Consider the following 21,822-nt stretch of genomic DNA (forward strand, 5'->3'; position numbering starts at 1 on the left):
GCTTTTTTTCTTAATAAAAAATTCAGATCATTGAGTCCTGTGAAAAAAAGTTCAAAGATTAAAGATCAAAGATCATATTTACAATCACCTTCATCCAAAGAGACTTACAAATGAGAAACATCACAAGTAACATTATTCAGAAAAAGCCAAGTTGAAAAGGTGCTTTTTGAAAATTTCCTTTTAAATTTCTTCCATTTTAGAAAGTTGAAAGTCAGTCACACGGGTCTGGAACAGCATAAGGGTGAGTAAAGATTGCTGGGTAAACTAATCCTGTATTGTTCCTTCCCAAGACCACAAGAAAGAAACCAGCACAAACCTCCCCCATCGCACATATAGAGCGCAGACGTTTCTAGTCAAATGCTGTTCTACTAGTTTAAGACTACAAGTATAAAAATGACAGCGCTCTCACTTTCGGGTCAAACTACGTTTATTCTGCTGCCATGGCTGCAGTACAACCTCCTTATAAAGCCATATGGCCTGCTTTTGTGTAAATATACAGTACAGACAGAATAATTCTGTAGTTTTCATGTCCAGAAATGATGGCATTGCAAGACATGACTTAGAAAATGACGGAATATCTCCACAGCTGCGCGTCATGCATCATGAGAGAGGAGTTTCCACACTCGCTGGCTCATGCAAAGTTTATACACTTGGGCAATGAAAACAAACAATTAAACTAGCAAGAGTCTAATACCCTCACAGGCATGAACCTATTTTCTGGTGCTGGCTTTGTAAGGACTATTCAAAGTTTAATGTTTGCACGCATATAAATTAACGCATTGCCTCCTGAAGTAAATAAAAATACCAGCAATTGGCCACTGCCTCTTCAGCACGGCAATTCTGGGTCTATGATTTCCTTGCACTGTGGTCAGGCCCCTACGGTGCAAATGCAGTCCAGATGAGTTCCTGGTTCACGGTTATGAGCTAAATGAAAGGCTTCAGGACAAATTCCCTCCATCAAACTCGCCTGAAATCAAGGCCTGCTGGTGTTCCAGCCAAGCCAGTCGCATGTGGACATGTGCATCTGCGGGACACGTGACATGATGCATGCGGAAATTCATATTGCATCAGTGGTTCTGAACTGGTCTGACATTCATAGAGTAACTAGCAAAATAAAGAAGGAAAAAACGCTTTCCATATCTTTATGGGTTCATCTCAAAGGTCATGTGTCCATTCAAACAGTATTTCAGCACAAACTCATCTGTCATTATTATTCAGATTAGACAGGTGCAACACGGGCAGGTTGTGCAACATACCTTCATCCTCAAAAAACAGGGATAAAACCCCACCAAATGAAAATGTAATCCAAGTGACATTACATATAAGGAAAACATGCTTTCTACTAAACACGATGCATTTTATGAGGTTAATTTCCGGCTGCTGGAAGCATGAAACCATCAAAAGATATTTAAAACATAATTAACCAGATGAGAACCACTGCATTATATAATTTGCAAAATACATGCAGATAAAATGAATGGTAGAAAATGTTATATATGCATTATGCATAATTTCATATATTTCATAAATACCTGTAACCAAAGTTAAAGACATTATAATTTGTTCAAATTCCTTTGTTACACTGGAAATGGTTGTTTTAATGCGTTATACGTTCTAAAGATGTAACAGTGATTAGATTAAGAAATGTATGTATTACAACCGTAGTTACAGTTATTCACAAGATCATAAGATGCATTGCAATGCACAATTAATGCATTCAAAATATTTTTATAATGCATTATATATAAAGACTTCAAGTAAAGTGTTACTGAAAAGTTTGATGACAAGCAGTAAGGATGGTTTGAAAGCCAGAAATGACAATTGTAGCCACAAGTCATTCTTTATGTATAATGCATTATACATTTTCATATATAATTCTAGCCAAAGCTTCAATGCATTATAATATTTGAAGATTTCTTGTTACATATTAAATTGGTCAAGTGTTTTAATGCATATACTTTCTGAAGGTGTAACAATAAATAGATGAGTATTATAACTGCGATTACAATTATTCATACAAGGCATAATAAATGCATTAAAAATGCATTACAGTTTTGGTAACAAAGTGTAACCAAAATTTCAATGACAAGGAGTAAGAACTTCTTTTGAAAGCCAGATATGATTATTAGCCAGAATTATCTTATTACATAAGCTTCTTTATAAACCGTTATCATTTTTTCCATCAGATCAAAGTCACAATGTGGCTTGTCACATACCAACGCAATATTTCTCCATGCACTTGGCTGTGAATCACATGTGAAGCAGGTGATTATCGTTCCTGCCATCACAGATGACGATTCACTGCGTTCTGTGCTCTTATCTCGATCATTAAAGCAATCTCGACACTAATTATGAATCATAAAGACGATCATGTTGGCCACCTTATCTCAGGAACGCTGCAGGAATGCAGTGCATCATAACATCTGCGCGTTGTCATGAGAATCAAACTCTCCGTGAGCACGTTTCGATAGTTTTATCTGCACAGTTGAAACACTGCATGCACGTATTGCTCTCAGTAACCATCTTGATAGGTAGGGTGTGTCTTTCCAACATCTGTAAACCATACATGTTCATTTGAAGCGTCCATATGCCCCATAGCCCAGCACCATACTGTTACCGACCACTTAATGAACTCAAACGGTCCATTTTCAAATAGTTCAACATCAAGGCATTTTTACCAGCGGTGCATAACACGTTACATTTCAGAGAAACCTGCCTGCGAGAGGAAAGCCGTACTTCCCACAGTCTTGCTTTATGATCCATAAGAAAGTCAAGTTGTGATTCCTTTGACGTATGTTTAACCTCAAGACAACCCAATAAAAGCTCTGTTTCTTTACAGACTATATTTTCAAGGGCCAACGTGGAGAATGATTCACACGGGATAAGTAGACCTTGCTAAAGGGCACGTACTCTGAATATCCTCCAATTTTAAAATTGCATATAAAAATCCAGATAAGGCTAGAGGCTAGAGGCATATCTAGTCACGTTTTACCGAAATGCATCTGATTTTGGCTATAACCTAAAGCTGTAGAGACAAATGAAAGCATGTTTCATATTCAGGGTTTTTTTTTCAGACATTTGACTTTTTAAGCTAAGTGCATGCTATATTTGTTTCTGTCAGCGTGTACATTTTGTGTTCTGTACTCTTTATTTTAAGCAACTTAATTACATGGCAATCTTCACGTTTGAAACAACGTCCCTCTAATTAAACACTTCCTAGCTCTTGACTTTGGAGCGCCATGTAGTGAATGGCTCTTAATTAGCGTGGCTTCAATATAAAGCTGGAGGAAGCCACCTTTACGCAACCAATACATAAGGACGCGTGTGAAAAAACACAATAGTCATTGTCTCCAGGCAATAGGTCAATTTCAAGAGCCCATACTGTTAGACTAAACTCACACCGGCTAATTTCCTGAGCATTCAGTGTCAACTACCTGTCACATTGGTTTGAAATAAGTGCGTTTATCACATCTCTAAAACATTGGCTCTGTCTATACTGCAAACTCCAGCTCTGCATGCTTTTGTTTTGATCGTTTGATGGAATTCGGTCAGATTTGGCCAATGCATTTCCAATGGTAAGCGCTTTGCGATATATTTCAATGCATTTTAATGCATTTTAACTGCATTTCCACCAAAGATAAGTATTTATTGCATTTTGCATTGCAACTTAATTTTCTTGTTGCAAGCTATTTTCTTATTTGATTATGCATTTAAAATATGGCAACACTTTGCAATAAGGTTCCATTTTTTTACATTAGTTAACAAACTAATCTTTTTTTGTTGTTGTTTCAACATGCATTAATGCATATTAAAAATGTATTTCTTTGCATTGTTAGTTAATGCATTAACTAATGTTATCTAATGGGATTGTAAAGTGTCACCAAGTATAACACCAAATATTCAATAAAAATTATTGAAGCAGAAATAAATACGAATCACGCATACTTCATAAGCGGATCGAAACGTACATCAGAAAAAGTTTGTTTAACTGATTAAAAGATTTATTTTCCCAATAGTGAACATAAATATATCTTTATATACTTCTCCAAAATATGTGTTTTACTTTATTATAAATAAAGTTTAGTATTGGGAAAAATAAACAGTCTGTAGACGTCCAGGCGTCAGCGGCATCCGCAGGCCTCTACGACCATGTCCTGGTAGTTTTTTAAGATCACCCGCTCGTATTCGTCCAGATAGAGCAGCGAAACCGGGCTCAAGTCCGTGGGAACGCAGCAGGCCCGGGGAATGTTGCTGTTCACCGAGTTCACCAGTGTCTGTACAATAGCATGGTTGGTGGAGTTCAGGTGGTCTGCCAGTGGAAACGGACACTCGCCCTGGCAGTAAAAGGCATGGTAGCCCGGCGGGGCGACTATCCAGTCGTTCCACCCTACATCGCTGAAGTCCACATAGAGGGAATGTCTCCTGCAGTTGGCTTTTTGCTTCTTCCGCTGTTTGTTTGTCCGTACTTGCCTCTTCTCGCGAGAGTGCAGCACGTTTCCCTTCCCGTCATGGCTATAGGTCACCAGTAATGGCCTCATTTGGGGCCACGTGTCCTCTCTGTCGTGCAGGGACCTGCTGACGCGGACGTGTCTTTTGGAGTCCTCTTCCACACGATCTGGGTGAACTATTTCCACCACGAAGCCATGGTTGGGATGAAAGTCTGTGGTCCATCTCATGACCGCGGGACTCACGTCGAAACTCTCCCACTTGCTCAAGCTGTGCTGAACCAGCCTGGTGTCCAGGAGTCTCGTGATGGGTTCTTGAAAGGAACCGGACGGTTTAATGATCTCGTGAATGTTAATGCGGTGAAATCCCTCGCTGCCGTTGCTCACGACCTGCTCTCGGAAAATCCGCAGCTCCGCTGACGTCACAAACTCCTCGCCCGGTATAGAGTTCAGGTTGAAGAGGAAACGCTGAGTCGTCTTTCCGCTCAAACTGGACAGGTCCTCCATGGATTCTGGAACAAAAACCAATCGTAGCATTTATGGGAAGCTTTGGCTATTTGAATCAATGCCAGTTCCTTTTACTCTGTCTTGTTTACAATCATTGACAGGATGTGACTTCTACTGACCTCATACTGGACACAACGCTTAAAAAGTGATTACTTATCACGGTTAACACAACATGATTACTTAAGAGGTGGTAAACTAACACAAAGGGCATTTCTAGTTCATTGCATGTCATCTATTTATCATTTGCATAAAACTTTTTTTTTTATTATTGCAACTCAACAGTGGAAACATAAAAAATCTCTCTTGAATTGCATTAAAAAGCTTTTTTTATAGTAGCAGTAGTAGTTATACTAAAACCAGTTACTTAAAAATTAAAATGAATTATTAAGTAAAAAAAATAACATTTTATTTACTCAGTGTGAATGCATACAGTAGGAAGAGATATGAGACGACAAAAAACTACAATGAAAAGAAAAATGCACCTGTAGCTGGCTATATATATATATATATATATATATATATATATATATATATATATATATATATATATATATATATATATATGTAGTAACGTATTACATATATTCAAGTTCAAGTTTTTGTTTTAATTTTTGGTCATTTTATTTTATATTACCATTTGGGAAACTTGAGACTACAGAAAATGAGCTCTGAACATCAGACTTAGTATAAATAAACTGTAATTTCCTCATCGACAGTCTGTAGATAATCGCAATTCATATCAGGCACGCAGGATACAGCAGATAAGAAAGGAAAGAAGGAGTTTCGAGAAGATGGAGAGCGAGAAATATTTAAGTAAACACTTGCTTACCATCATGGTGGAAGCTCCTGATCGTATTCGCGCGGCTGGCAGATCTTTCCGAGCCTTTTCCTAAAGATCCCTTGGGTCTGTTGCTGTTGTTCTGCTCCGCGTTCACCGAGTGCATCGAGAACAAGTCCATCATGTATTGCGGAACCACCGCAGACCTGCTGGGCCTCGGTCTGTGTTTGAGTCCAAACATGCTCAGAAGTCGAAGTTCAAACGCGTGCAGGACGTCCTGAGACAGAGAAGAGCGGCCGGTCTGGGGTACGAGTCCACTAGAGCCTCCAAAGAACACCTGAGTGACCATCAGAACCATCAGAGCGCAGCCGGAGGAGACCATGATCATCGCGCTAAACCTGTCAGATCAGAGACGAACGAGATCAGATGGGCTCAGGCCAGGAGATGAGACCATATTCCGAGTTTGATCGAGCCATTGTGAGAGCTTAGAGGATCCTTCGTGCATCAGAGACACCTTGAGAGCCGCTTTACGGAGGAACGCAGCCCTGCGCTAGATCCATCTGGATAGAAGAAGCTCCGTGAGCCAAAGCCTGTCATAATAGTAGATTTGCGCTCTTAAAATAGTTAACACAAAGCGTGAAAGTCGAACAACTAAACGAAAAAACCAAACAAGCAACAACACCTCGCGGACACTCGACCTTACACGCAAGTAAAGAGACTAAATCGAGTGCATTAGCGATCTCCCCTGTAAAATAAATAATGTCCAGTTTGAACTCCAAAGCGCAGTTGATCTTCTGTTCATGGCACACGAGATGATCAGCGCAGTCTGGTGGGGTCTTCACATAAATCTGCTCCTCTTTTATAAATCCCCGTTTCACTCAGCTCCATGTAACAGATCACCAAAGAAAAGCTGTTTATCTGCAGAAAACAGTGGGAGACTTCCACAGGAACGCCCGCCTCTTCTCACACATATTCTACCGTCACCGCTGGACACAGACGAGCCGTAGGTGTTGAAACGGAGGGAAGTACGCGGATAAAAGTCCACTTCATTGACAAAACAAAAGTTCCTTCTTTTGCTAGGAGCGAAACTAGTCGCGGCGAGGGTTTGGGTACGTGTGTGTCCTTTACGCGCAGAGCGCAAGTGTGCAACTGCGTCTCTCTCTCGCTCTCTTTCAGTCGTGTCTTTATTAAACTCTGATGTCATGACAGAATTCATCAGCTCTGGACGTGAATGGATTCATGTGGACAAACGCGCCTTTGGAGAGTTCAGAGTTTATCTAATTAAGGAAAACATATGGGATGTTTCTGCTATATTTGATTGCTTTATTAAATTAAATAAAACATACTTGGTCATTGCATTTATTGTGGAATTGAATGCAATTAATCATTACGCTATCACCAAGAATGCATTTAGATCTCAAATGTTTATAAGTAGCTTTAAATGAATAAGGACGCTCATATTCAGAGCCAGTGCGCCAACTTGTGGCAACAACGGTTAATGTGAAGCAGGAGACGGGGCTAGTTGGAACACTTTTTTTCTCCCGCCAGTATTTCATAGGGTGGGGTAAAAGTGCACTTGTGAAGACAAACCTTAGGCTATAAAAAAAAAACTATCACCATAAAATGGGGCAATAGGTCAAAAGGGAACCTGACATTAAAAGACCCTATTCAATATTTTCCAGGATGGGAGTAGACAACATTTGAAGTGGTCCTGTTTTAGGACAACTTTGAAAGGTTTTGATCCACCTCATATGCCTATTGTAATTTCATATAAAATATCCAAGCTATATTATGGTTTTCAAATTCACCAAAACACTCATTTAAGACTAGCATTTTAATTTGTCCTGATATGAAATGCTGCAAATGTTTCTAGCCCAGGTCCAATATATCATTAAATACATTACAATTTCTCTGGTCTAAGATATTAAAAACCATTGAAACCATGTTAGAGAAAAGCAAAAATCAATTTATTATAAAATGAAGTTGTTTGTTTTCTTTCAAATTACAGCTCTTGTACATCCAAGACCAAGAAGAACCACATCATCACTGAACAAGTATAAAGCACCATTTTAATACATTTAAGATATGGACTTCAGCATTTAAAATGAATCCGAGTTCATCTGCATCCACACTCATCCACCACCATGTCTTCATAATGTCTCAGAACCACATTATCGTTATTGTCGTAATACAGCATGGAGATGGGGGACAGTTTGATGGGAACGCAGCAGGGCTGAGGCGTCCCTTTAGGATCAAACGAATGGACCAAGGTCTGCAGGATGGCGTGGTTGGTCCCATTCAAACTTTCACTCAGAGGGAAAGGACACTCTCCATGGCAGTAATTGGCCAAATATCCCTGAGGTGCAATGATCCAGTCCTGCCAGCCCACGTCTTTGAAGTCAATGTAGAGCCTTCTGGGTTTGCACACGTTACTGGGCGTCACAGGTAAGTAATACGCAGCGCTTCGCTTTCTCCTGGACCTGCACTGAAGCGGATTCAACGACACCACCACCAGAGACGAGTGCAACTCTGGCATCGGAGCAATCTGCACAGCTGAATGTGGGGTTTTCACATATGCATGCTCCTGAAGCACGTTGCTCAAGTGCTTGAGCTGCAACTCCACTTGCATCCCGTAGTTCTTACCTGGTTTTCTCCAGGTTTCCGCCAGATCGGTCAGATTGATGTGCACAGAAGCGTGCGCACCAGGCCCAAGTGACTGAGACAGGAGTAGTTTACGGCTGGACTCATGAGTCACTCCTTTCAACATGGTCCTCAAAACCCTGTACAGGTCCACGCTGAAAACATGCGGTCCCAGGTGAGACAGATCCTGTTTGAACTTCATTTCCAGCTGAGCAAAGGAGAGTTGCTCAACATCCTCCAGCACCGACATGTTGAAAAACAGATGCTTTCTCACACAATTAAAGCAGTGGACGGCCGGAGCAGAGACCAGACTACCTGTTCAGGGAAAAACAAGAGTTGTGTTATGGTGTAAGAGGGTTATTCCTGTTCTGCAGAACCTTTTGAACTCTAACAAAGGTTATAACTCAAGGCAAGACATGACAGGTGAACAGGGTAGAATAAATAGATCTTACCATATTTTACCAGTTTAATTACCTTAAGAATTTCCAATGAGACGTCATCTAATTAAACACGCAGTAATTTGCATAAGATTCCAGAACATTTTTTTTATTCATTTCCTTACTACATATTAGAAAATTCTGTTGCAAAAAAAAAAAAAAAAAAGGTTTTTAGGAATAAAATGTTGGTCTGTGCAAGTGTTGCAGAACTAGTGAAAAAAACAGACACCTGCCTCTAAAGACATGATTGTAATTGCAATCTAAAGACACAAATAGATAAAGCTTAGTAATAAAACTAGGTGAATTATAAACAAATCCCTCTATAGAAACCCTCAGAACATGCATGGAAATTAAAACCAAGTTTTGGTGTCTAAGAGCTGCGGAGAAAAAAATTGTAATTGAAATATCCAGATGTAAATAGATAGTTAAGATAAACACCTACATGTGCATTTAGCATGATTTCTTCCCACTAGTCCGAAAAGCTAAATAGCCCAAAATCTCAAACTTTTTGCATAGTGTCTTTCTTTAAGGAGTTATTTCGATTAAAGGCCACCTAAAGTTTTTTTATAACCATTTACAAAAAAATATATAGTGCCAATACTTGGTATTTGTGCAGTTAAGTTGTCTGAACAACAGGAATGAGGTCACTTCCTCCAGGATGATGTCATAAAGAAACTGGCTTTTGTTTGTGAAGGGTTTTACAAAATGCTAACATGACTAGAACTAAACTAATTACAATTATTCAACAAAAAACATGTTTAAAAAAAAAGGCATAACCGAAACTATTCAAAAAATCTCTAAGAGTGACCTAAATTCTCAAGGCCTCACCTTGATCCTGGATGAACCGGACAATATTTCCCCTGACTCCATACTCTGACACCACACATGGATCGCTGTCGGACGTTAAGGTCGGTTTGCTGCCCTTTTTGAACATTTTCCACAGCAGAGACGGCACTGGAGCCTGATGTGAAGGCTTTGGGCGACTCGAGAGACCCATCGAACTTAAAAACAGCTTCTCTTGCGTGTTAACATTTTCTGTGTTTATAAAAGTAAGAGAAGGCAGACTTAACATTAAAAACAAGAGATTGGGAATCACACAGAGCATCATTAATGTGAGCAGCACAGTCAAAAGGAGCTTGTGGCTCAGACGTGGCCTTTTAAACAGCCGCTGATCAACTTCAGATGAGCAGCCAGACGAGTGAGGACTGACACCTGTGAAGTGATTGGAGGAGATAACCATCCACTGATGGACTGTGGGGGGTCACATGATTGATATGCAAATGAATGACAATGGCCCTTTGATGTTTACAGGGGATCAGACTGATATACTGTCACAAAGTGCTACATTCTGACATAGATTTTTTTTTTAATTCTGAATTATTTTCACGTTTTTATTTTTTTTAATACAGAGACAAGGATAAACCATGAATAAGCACCAAAGCATATGGTATAGGTATTTTTATGGTAATCAGATTGTGTTGTATTTGACATTTAAACATAATTGCACACAACAATAAAAAAATAAATATTTTTTATTTATTTTTTTGTAGAAACAATTTTCATTCTAGTACATTTCACAAATAATTATAAAGAAATGGCAAGTATCATTAAATGTGATATTTTGAACTAAACACCTGAAATAGTATTTTCTTTTTAAAACTGAGTCCTATAATTTTTGTTTAATTTAAAACTTTCAAAAAAGATTTTTTACAGTATAAAATTATTTAACAAATTGAAAAGAACTTACAAAAATACCTGAAAAAAAACATGGTAGTACTTTGTAGTAATATGTAAATACTATGGTACTTAAATGTGATTATGCATAGTATACTTTTTTAAAATCCTTATAGCACAACAAATACATATTTATATGAAAAATAAAAAATAAATAAAATATAAATAAGAGAAAGAAAGAGACTAAGCATATGTAATTTTTTAAAATACTGATAGTTACTCATTAATGAATTATTGTGCTTAAATTTAGGAATTCTTGAATTTAATAATCAACTCCTAAAAGCCCCAACCTAAAGAAAAAAGGACAAAAATGAGTCAATAGTTGTCCTACAGTAACAGTATAGAGCTGTACGAGCTGTAATATGAAGAAGCTCAGATCATTTGATCTTGGATGAATTTGATGTGAAGAAATGTTTGTTTTTATAGCGATCTCTGCTTTTGATTGCAGACCTTGTTATCAATTCTAAAGCACAATATGAGATATCACAACTAAAATACTAGAAGAATTATTGAAGATATCCATCTTTTCCATGTTAAAAGAAACAAAACAAGTTATTCTACTCTGATTAACCTCTGAATGTTTTGTTGTGAGGGTTTTGTCCTGCTGGATTTATGATCAGTCGGTCTGTGCCGAATCCTTCCTGGGCATCAGAGCGTCCATGTTCTTCATCAGACACATTCCTCCAGTCAAGTAAAGACTCTGACGAGACACAATGGATTGATGCATCAGGCCGTCACTGATAACAGGTTCCTGACTGAACTGAACTGAACTGAGCATTCCATCTGCTGAACTCTGAGTGAAAAATAGAGAGAACAAGCTGTAAACAGACCCTGGAGAACAGAGTTTTGGAGTCGACAGTATCCAGCCAACCAACCAACCAACCAATTAAATATATAAATAAATAAACAAAACAAAAAAAAAAACAAATAAAAGATTGTGATTATAAATAAAAATAACAACAACAAGAATAAATAACATATATTTACATAAATAGAAAAATGAAAGTAAAATATATATGGGAATGAAATTAGATGTTTTGTAAGCTGACAATATGTAAATTATTTAGCACATTAAATGTTTTCTATAATATTATAAAGACTATTACGACTAATTATAACTATTACTATTAATATATAAAAAATAATATTTAAAAATCTATAAATTATATGAAATATATAAAACATTATAATAAATAAAATAAAAATAAAATTGATTGAAAAAATGAGGATGACTATGCATAATAACAAAAAAGAAACCCTATATTTAAAATATAATAATGATATAATATATACAGTACAGACCAAAAGTTTGGAAACATTACTATTTGTAATGTTTTTGAAAGAAGTTTCTTCTGCTCATCAAGCCTGCATTTAATTTGATCAAAAATACAGAAAAAATTTAATATTGTGAAATATTATTACAATTTAAAATAATTGTTTTTAAATGTATTATACTTTAAATTATAATTTATTTCTGTGATGCAAATCTGAATTTTTAGGATCATTATCACATGATCCTTTAGAAATTATTCTAATATGATGATTCATTATCAAAGTTGGAAACAGTTCTTCTGCTTAATATTTTTTCAGAACATGTGATACTTTTTTAGGATACTTTGATGAATAAAAAGTAAAAAAAAAAAAAAGAAGCTATGTTTTTAAAATATAAATATTTTGTAATAACAATACACACTACTGGTCAGTAATTTTTTTTCTTTCTTTTTTTAAATAAAATCAATACTTTTATTCAGCAAGGATGTGTTAAATTGATAAAAAGTGATAAAGAAAATATATTATTAGAATATATATTATAAATTTCTTTTTTGAAAAAATGCAGTTCTTTTTAACCTTTTATTAATCAAATATATTAGACAGCAGAACGGTTTCCAACACTCATAATATTAGAATGATTTCTAATCATGTGATAGACTGGCTGTTACATGTGACACTGAAGGCTGGAGTAATGATGCTGAGAATTCAGCTTTGCATCACAGGAATAATTTTTTTTAAAGTATATTCAAATAGACAACTTATTTTAAGTTGTAATAATATTTCACAATATTACTGTTTTTTCTTTATTTTTGATCAAATAAATGCAGGCTTGATGAACAGAAGAAACTTCTTTCAAAAACATTAAAAATAGTAATGTTTCCAAACTTTTGGTCTGTACTGTATATATACACAGACAAACACAAATAAATTATATAAATATGTAGTTGTAATGATGAGCCAGAGACGTTCGGATCCAAATGCAGCGCTTTATTTAAGAATGGTCAAACAGGCAGAAATCAGGAATGCCGTCAGGTGTGTCAGGGATAACCTCAACTGTAAAGGGGGAGCCACAAAACTGCAACACAGTCAATAAACTGTCCCAGGGTCCCGCTAGGGTCTTCTTCTGGTAAATTTAAGCTTATCTTAGCATCAAGACCACTCCAGAAACAGTCCTTTACCAGATCCTCATCCCCAGGCAAAAGGAGACTATACTGAATGAATTCCTTCACAAAGAGCTCAATTGGTCAGCCATCTTCAAAACTGGAGCAAAGCACACTTACAGGGTTAAATGAACTTTTAGCTGGCTCCATACCTGGTCTGGTGTTCAATAAAGCTGCTGGATCCTGGTTTGGCGAAGTCTTCTGTAATGATGAGCCAGAGACATTCGGATCCAAATGCAGCGCTTCATTTAAGAATGGTCAAACAGGCAGAAATCAGGAATGGCGTCAGGTGTGTCAGGGATAACCAGAGTCGAAACCAGAAACAAGCAGAGATTGGGACAGGAAGCAGAGAATCAGAGTCGGAGTACACAGTCCAAAGATCAAACACGGGAATGACAAACACAGGGAGAAACACTCGGGAAAGTTAGACAGGCTAAACAAGACTTCGCAGTGAGTGAGAGTGATTGTGCCGTTTATATGTGTGTGTGTGTAAATGAAGTGCAGGTGTGGCAAGGAAATTGGCTGATGAGGTGCAGGTGTGACAAGGTGATAGTGAAGCAGAGGCTCATGGGAGATGTAGTTTGGGTGTGTTGCAATGGATGAGAGGTGCTAGTGTCCAAGTGATATGGTGACAACTGGTGGTTGATGGGTGGAATGGTCCTGAGTGGAGTGCCCTCTACTGAAGTCGTGGGCACTCCAGATAATGATCGTGACATGGCCGTGACAGGATAGGACGAGAGCTCCGCAAGTTCGGCTGAGAAGTGACAGGGCACTGGAAGTTAGTCTGAGATGTGACGAGGCTCTGGTAGACCCGTGGTGACTCGACTTAATTCATGAAGATCAACTGTAACTTGGTTTAACTCACCGAGGTTAATGGTGACTTGACTTGGCTCATGAAGATCAACTGTGACTTGGCTTAACTCACTGAGGTTAATGGTGACCTGACTTGGCTCTTGAAGATCATTGATGACTTGACTTTGTTCATGAAGACCAACAGTGACTTGCTTTGACCCATGCAGTTTAACTGTGGTTTTACTTGACTCTGGATGGTCAGCGGTGACCTGACCTGACTCTGGATGGTCAGCGGTGACCTGACCTGACTCTGGATGGTCAGCGGTGACCTAGTCGACGGGGACCGGACTTGACTCCGGGAAAGTCGACGGGGACCGGACTTGACTCCGGGAAAGTCGACGGGGACCGGACTTGACTCCGGGAAAGTCGACGGGGACCGGACTTGACTCCGGGAAAGTCGACGGGGACCGGACTTGACTCCGGGAAAGTCGACGGGGACCGGACTTGACTCCGGGAAAGTCGACGGGGACCGGACTTGACTCCGGGAAAGTCGACGGGGACCGGACTTGACTCCGGGAAAGTCGACGGGGACCGGACTTGACTCCGGGAAAGTCGACGGGGACCGGACTTGACTCCGGGAAAGTCGACGGGGACCGGACTTGACTCCGGGAAAGTCGACGGGGACCGGACTTGACTCCGGGAAAGTCGACGGGGACCGGACTTGACTCCGGGAAAGTCGACGGGGACCGGACTTGACTCCGGGAAAGTCGACGGGGACCGGACTTGACTCCGGGAAAGTCGACGGGGACCGGACTTGACTCCGGGAAAGTCGACGGGGACCGGACTTGACTCCGGGAAAGTCGACGGGGACCGGACTTGACTCTGGAAGATAAGCGGCGACTGCCATCTTGTGCAGCGGGCGGGCGGCTATCTTGTGCTGAAACTCATGTACAGGGACCACCGGACGGATAGGAGCTGGACACCTCGGAGAAGTGAGCTCCTCAACTGTAAAGGGGGAGCCACAAAACTGCAACACAAAGTCAATAAACTGTCCCAGGGTCCCGCTAGGTTCTTCTGGTAAATTTAAGCTTATCCTAGCATCAAGACCACTCCAGAAACAGTCCTTTACCAGATCCTCATCCCCAGGCAAAAGGAGACTATACTGAATGAATTCCTTCACAAAGAGCTCAATTGGTCAGCCATCTTCAAAACTGGAGCAAAGCACACTTACAGGGTTAAATGAACTTTTAGCTGGCTCCATACCTGGTCTGGTGTTCAATAAAGCTACTGGATCCTGGTTTGGCGAAGTCTTCTGTAATGATGAGCCAGAGACATTCGGATCCAAATGCAGCGCTTCATTTAAGAATGGTCAAACAGGCAGAAATCAGGAATGGCGTCAGGTGTGTCAGGGATAACCAGAGTCGAAACCAGAAACAAGCAGAGATTGGGGCAGGCAGCAGAGAATCGAGAGTCGGAGTACACAGTCCAAAGATCAAACACAGGGAGAAACGGTCAAAAATGTTAGACAGGCTAAACAAGACTTTGCAGTGAGTGAGAATGATTGTGCTGTTTTTATGTGTGTGTAAATGAGGTGCAGGTGTGGCAAGGAAATTGGCTGATGAGGCGCAGGTGTGACAAGGTGATAGTGAAGCAGAGGATCATGGGAGATGTAGTTTGGGTGTGGTGCAACAGATGAGAGGTGCTAGTGTCCAAGTGATATGGTGACATCTGGTGGTTGATGGGTGGAACGGTCCTGAGTGGAGTGCCCTCTACTGAAGTCGTGGGCACTCCAGATAATGATCGTGACAGTAGTAAATAAAATTACAGTAGATATTTATCTAAATATTTATACTAAAATATAGAAATTATATGAATTTAATATTTATATAATAATAATAATAATAATAATGTAAGGTTGCTGCTTACCTTTTGGAAAACTTTTGCACACCTGATTTCAAAATCTATGAACAAAAGACAAAAAAGCTGCAATTGTTAAAAACACATATATAAATACATGACATGCAAAATGCTAATGCTGGAGAAACCATTACTAGTGCGGTGTGAGGTTATAGCGCGAGCATTGTCACTGGAAACACAATATTGTGTGTGGTCTAGTCAGGATATGAAATATGGCCGTTTGAATAACATGACATTGTGTTCACCCCGTCATTCATCACAAACACACGTTGTGCTCTGAGCTTTTCCTCCTGATCTTCAGTTTCACACACACACACATACACACACACACACACACACACACACACATTCACACACACACACCATTATTCCTCAAAGTGATGTAAGCTTACAACCGTCATGATGTTTTTCAAAGCTCACGTTTCACTTGATATGAAAATATATTCTGTGTAATGGGTAATTACCTTCCCCTTTAAAATTATGACTGTCACCCACCTCTCCCTAGAGGTCAAGTGTGAGTTATATCTCCTAATATCTGTAAATTAATTGCATTAAAATATGAATTGATATTTTAAATTTCAGATTTCAAAGTCATTTTAAAGTGTTTGTTTTTGTAATTTTTATTAGTTTTTTTTATGTCCATATATTTTTTTACTATTTTAAGTTATTTTAGGACTTCAAATTGAAGTAGATGAATTCAATGCATTCACTGTTTTATCAGTATCCTTCCATTTTCAGTATGATGAGTAAACTAGAAATACAACAATATTACTATCTCTTTCCTGACTTATGACTTACTATATTGCCACAATTTTACACAAAATATGATTACTGGATTACTACTTACTTACAAAAACAGTAGTTAGTATGGCATTCTGAACATACCCAGTGTCTTCATTGAGATATTAGTGTGTATCTCTATTACTAACCACCATATGAGAACCAGAACTGCAATGAAAGTAAATAAAGACATTAGCTCAGTAAAATTACAGCATAAATAAGTATTGGTCATGCAAGTATATATCTGAGTGCTACAACACTGCAACACGACACGCAGGAGTTCACCACATAAACGCTGCTGTTGTTTAACGCTCAGGGTGGAGAAACTCGAGCTGAAGAGATCTGCACGATCTTTGGTTTGGATGTTTCTGAATGCTTTTATGGTTTACAGAGACGACTCTTCATCAGACTTTGCCCCACATGCTCGGGGAATATTCATCTTCACGTGTCTGTCTCCTTCGTGAGCACTTCACTTAATTACAGACTGAAGCTCTTCTAGACGTTACATCAATGCCACAAACAATCATCTGGTGTCTGGCCCCTCGCTGGGTCATCTGTGAGGTGGATGAAGAAGATAACAACCTTTAGCACTGCTGAACACATCAGTTACACAGACCATGATGTAGCGTTTAGCTGACCGGTGCGAGACAGCAATGGGTGGATGCTGCTGCTGGAAAGACCTAAATTCATTCCTAATCATTCCCAGTGTTTTGATGTTATGAAGCTACACATTTGCCATGTGTTGCAATTATCTCGAGAAGCAAAGAGGTCGACTCACTGATTCGTTTCAGAGAGATTTTACACGAGCGGTGCTTGATTTCTGAACACATTGTGATCCGTAAGCACAGCATTTCCTCTGGAAACAATTATTAGGATGAGAATAAATACATTCTACCCATGTGTTTTAAAGTGATGTTTGGGACTCACTTTAAAACATAAACTGTTACATTTATGGACAAACAGCAGCTGTGGTTGCCAGAAATTAAATATATATGGGGACCATGGTTCAGGTAAAAAGGCATATTGGAACTTTTACACAGCAAAACACATGACTCTAAAACAAGGCTAGAAATATGAAATAAATAACTTAATATATATCACAAAACATAAATGTGCATTACTGATAACAAAAGTAAGTAACAAAACCATTTATATTAAATATTAATATTATAAATAATAAAAATATTATTTAAAATCATATGTAATGGGACTTAATAATGTTCTTTTCACCGTAAATTAGATGGCAATTCATAGTTTTTTTCTCTCGAAAAAAATCTTTGGCAGTATTTTACAGGAACGTCAGATACAATGCAAACTTAAAGGAATGGTTCACCTAAAATATAGATTTGCATGTATTTCAATATATAGTAGGAGTTTGTTTCTTCATCAGATTTGAAGAAATGTAGCATTGCATCACTTGGTCGCCAACAGATGCTCTGCAGGGAATGGGTGCCGTCAGAATGAGAGTCCAAACAGCTGATAAAAACATCACAATAAATCACAAGTAATCCACAGCACTCCAGTCCATCAGTAAATGTCTTGAGAAAAAGAAAAGCTGCATGCTTGTAAGAAATAAATCTGGGAATAAGTCTGGTCTGAATCAGGAGAGAAATCTGCACAGATCAAGCACTGCTTACAAGCCAAAACAGTCCTAAGCAGCTTTAAACAATACATGGCTGTATTTTAATGTGAGAGACAATAATAGATGGACTTTTTCATTGGAAGAAGCGTTATTATGGATTATGGACTTGTATTTTGGCTGGAAGCAAGGGTTATGATGGATTGTTTCTTACAAACACACAACTTTTGGCTTCACATGATGTTAACTGATGGACTGGAGTGCTGTGGATTATTGTGATGTTTTTATCAGCTTTTTGTACTCTCATTCTGACGGCACCCATTCACTGCAGATGATCTTTTGCTCAAAGGCCTTGGCTACATTGATTCAACCAAATACACCAAAGCGATAAATCTATAGTTCTGTTTTATCATCTCAAACCATCTCGAGTCTCATACGGTGTATGCCTTTAAGGGAATAAACTATACGTTGTTGTGCTGAAAGCTAGTCTGACAGGATTTAAACTGCATTTATCAATAATGCAGTGATTAAAAGGAAGTGTTGAAAAGCAGCAGTTGTCACTTTATCTACAAGTGGCCTGCTGAACGTCATCTGAATTTCCTCTGGCTGTTTGAGCAGCGTGTCTTTGGGTGACCCGGTCCACCACACAACTCACAAAGACCCGCTGAACATATGTCACGTCATGTTGAACGCTGTCTTTGTCCTTAAACCTAAAGAAAAACATCTTATTGTCAGAAATAAAAGGTGCAATGGTGTAAAGTATAGACAAAACTGTTGACCTACACATCTTTAGTATGCAACTTCTGTAATTCTGTCATAACTGTTTGGCAAATGGAAATTGAGTGAATAATGCAAAACTGGCAACAAATGATTCTGTTGAAACATCCTTTCTATAGCTCAAACAATGCCAAGATCATTGGCTCTCCAAATTAGTATTATTCTGTATGCAGATGCTTTTTTAAAACTCAAATAATTGTGTCATGAGCCAAATGTGTAGCTTTATTAAACAGCGGCAAGGTCATGGGTTCAATTCCCAGGAAATACGTTAACAGATAAAATGTACATCTTCAATGCAATGCAAGTCACTTTGAATAAAAGCATCTATCAAATGCATATATCCAAATGTAACATCTTTATCATAACTTGTTGTTTAAGGCAGAACTTGGAACAATTTTTTTTTTGTAGCTCAAACAATGTCAAGGTTATGGGCTTGATTCCCAGGAAATTCTCATTAACTCTCCAAATGAGTAATATTCTGTAAGCATACATCCTTTTTCATATGCAACACATGGCAAATGTGTAGCTTCATCGAACAGTGGCAAGGTCATGGGTTCAATTCCCAGGAAATACATTAACAGATAATATGTACATCTTCAATACAGTGCAAAAGCATCTATAAAATGCATATATGCAAATGTAACATCTTTATCATAATTTTCTGTTTAATGCAAAACTGGGAAAAGCTTATTTTGTTTAAGCACAATGGCATGGTTTGATTCCCTGTAAATTCTCATAAACTCCTCAAATTATTATTAATCTACATGCACTCAAGTACACTCAATTCATTGCAACACATGCCGAATCTGTAGCTTTATCAAACACTGGCAAAGTCATGGGTTTTATTCCCAGTGTATGCATGAACTGATAAAGTGTACACCTTTAATGCAACGCAATGCAAGTCACTTTGGATGTCAAATGCATGCATGCACATGTAAACTCTTTATCATAAGCTGATTTTTCATACAAAACTCGGAACAACTGATTTTATTTAAAAACACCTTCATGTACTGTAGCTCAAACAATGCTGTGGTTATGGTTTTGATTCACAGCAAATTCTCATAAACTTTACAAATGATTATTTAATTTTTTTACTCAAATAATTGTAACACATGCAAAATATGTAGCGAAATGTAAAAAAAACTCTATAAATGTTTGTTCATCATAATTTTAATAGTTAAAAAATGTAGACCTAAAGCAAATGATACTCACCAAAAATAAATGAATAATTAATTCATGAATTAATAAATTAATAATAAATCCTCTACTTATTTTATATTATGTCCATTATTTATGTCCATCAATATTTTATTGAATATCCATGGACATACATAATTTATCCTTTTATCCAGTGTGAATTATATGCATTATATGATTTACATAAATTTTTTGTTCCCTAGGAATCAAACCCATGACCTTGCTGTTGTGAGCACTATGCTTCACCAACTGAGCTGAACTGAATCTTATAAGAGAGAAAGAAAAATATAAAAAATTGACTAAATATAAAGACATGTGGAAAAAGTAAAATAAACAGATTGCCACAGTTATTCTGTATGTTTTTTTTTTTATTTGTTAACCTTTGTTGTTTTTTCAAGTGTCTATAGCATCACTCTAAACTGTTGTAAATGTACAGTAAGTAGTTTTCTGCTGCTGGAGCTGCATTATTCCCTACACAAACTGGATGAAGATCTTTCCCGCTGTTAGTATTGTGGGTGAGGGATGTAGTGAGTTGGACAGGCGGTCTTTATTTCAGCACGCTGGCACAGACGGCGGACCCCGGACCACAGCTGTCAATGTGTCTGACATTGATCTCTGTGGCTTGAGCTCAGCGTGACCAGCGGAATTTTGTGGATTTCTGTGCAACTTCCATTTATAGTTTTCCACCAGGAGTTTAACTTTTCTACCACGACTGTTTCAGCTTTTAAATCCGGGTTATTAGCTATAGGCCTTTTATAAACATTATTCAGATTAGGGTAAAAGGAAGTACATTATACTGTCTGTAGTATGGTTATTTACCTCACAGCTCTGTCATCTTCTGGTCTCTAGATGTGGCTCAGGTCCTTTAACGTGGGTCTCAGGGCTATTACAGTTAACTAAAATAAATAAAGTTAAAAGCCATTGGAAAAAAAAATCAGTTTTTTTAAATAACATAAATGTTGACTAATATACAAAAAAAGAATATAGTATTTTATCAACATTTATCATTTTTTATTTAGCTTATGTAAAACAACAAATAATTAATAATTATGTATAGAAACATATATATTAATAAAATGTAATTTTTATAAATCGTATTAATATTTAATTTTAAAAACATTTTTTTAAAAACAACAAACGTAGCTAAATTAAAAAACAAAATCTTTAACTAAATCTAAAATAGAAAATAATTCAAAATATTAATACATATTAGTATCAAAACAAAACTCAAATGTGTGTGTAAATCTTTTTTAATCTAAATATTTATAAAACATTTAATCAAATTATTAAAGTTAAAATTATTAAAACATTAAAGTTATAAAGGTAACAACAACTATACAATTAATAAACCTTTAACTAAAATAAAAATAAATAAATATTCAACATTTTAATAAAAAGTCTACAGTCCAGCAGGTTAAATTGGAATAGAACACATGATTTGAGGAATCATTCATGTCTGGATCCCAAAGACTGCAGGTTGAATCACACATCAAAGTTTAACACTTAATCTTAGAGGTCTGATCCCATTACTGACATTAAGTATGAGTAACAGATAAAGCGATACTTGCCTTAGGAAACACATGACTAATACTGAGACGAAGCTTTCTAGTAGATACAGCAGCTCAAGCTCTGTTCTTCTCATTAAACCGGACAGATGTTTTTCTGCGGTCACTTTTGGGTAGGAAATGATCACAGATGATTGTGGCTTCTGCTACAAATATCACAGTGTGTGAATATGTCAAACATTTTCATTGGTAGAAACTGGAATTTCCTGCTCTTAGAGAAAAAAAAATTAAAGATTTAATGT

General features: G+C 37.7%; 2 protein-coding genes across 2 annotated transcripts; both read right to left on the reverse strand.

Annotated features, from left to right (window-relative positions):
- Nucleotides 1-3,945: 3,945 nt before the first annotated feature.
- On the reverse strand, nucleotides 3,946-6,367 carry LOC132112371 (bone morphogenetic protein 2-like). Its single transcript, XM_059519822.1, has 2 exons — nucleotides 5,782-6,367; nucleotides 3,946-4,957 (listed from the first exon to the last, which is right to left on the reverse strand). Exons 1-2 carry the CDS (start codon nucleotides 6,116-6,118, stop codon nucleotides 4,122-4,124), a joined length of 1,173 nt encoding a protein of 390 aa, XP_059375805.1. The 5' UTR covers nucleotides 6,119-6,367; the 3' UTR covers nucleotides 3,946-4,121.
- A 1,329-nt stretch (nucleotides 6,368-7,696) lies between these two features.
- Nucleotides 7,697-9,948, reverse strand: LOC132112373 (protein DVR-1-like). Its single transcript, XM_059519823.1, has 2 exons — nucleotides 9,636-9,948; nucleotides 7,697-8,685 (listed from the first exon to the last, which is right to left on the reverse strand). The coding sequence occupies exons 1-2, from the start codon at nucleotides 9,913-9,915 to the stop codon at nucleotides 7,847-7,849; spliced, it is 1,119 nt and encodes a 372-aa protein (XP_059375806.1). The 5' UTR covers nucleotides 9,916-9,948; the 3' UTR covers nucleotides 7,697-7,846.
- Nucleotides 9,949-21,822: the final 11,874 nt, after the last annotated feature.

Source organism: Carassius carassius, chromosome 32, assembly GCF_963082965.1.
Source record: "Carassius carassius chromosome 32, fCarCar2.1, whole genome shotgun sequence".
NCBI classification, from domain to species: Eukaryota; Metazoa; Chordata; class Actinopteri; order Cypriniformes; family Cyprinidae; genus Carassius; species Carassius carassius.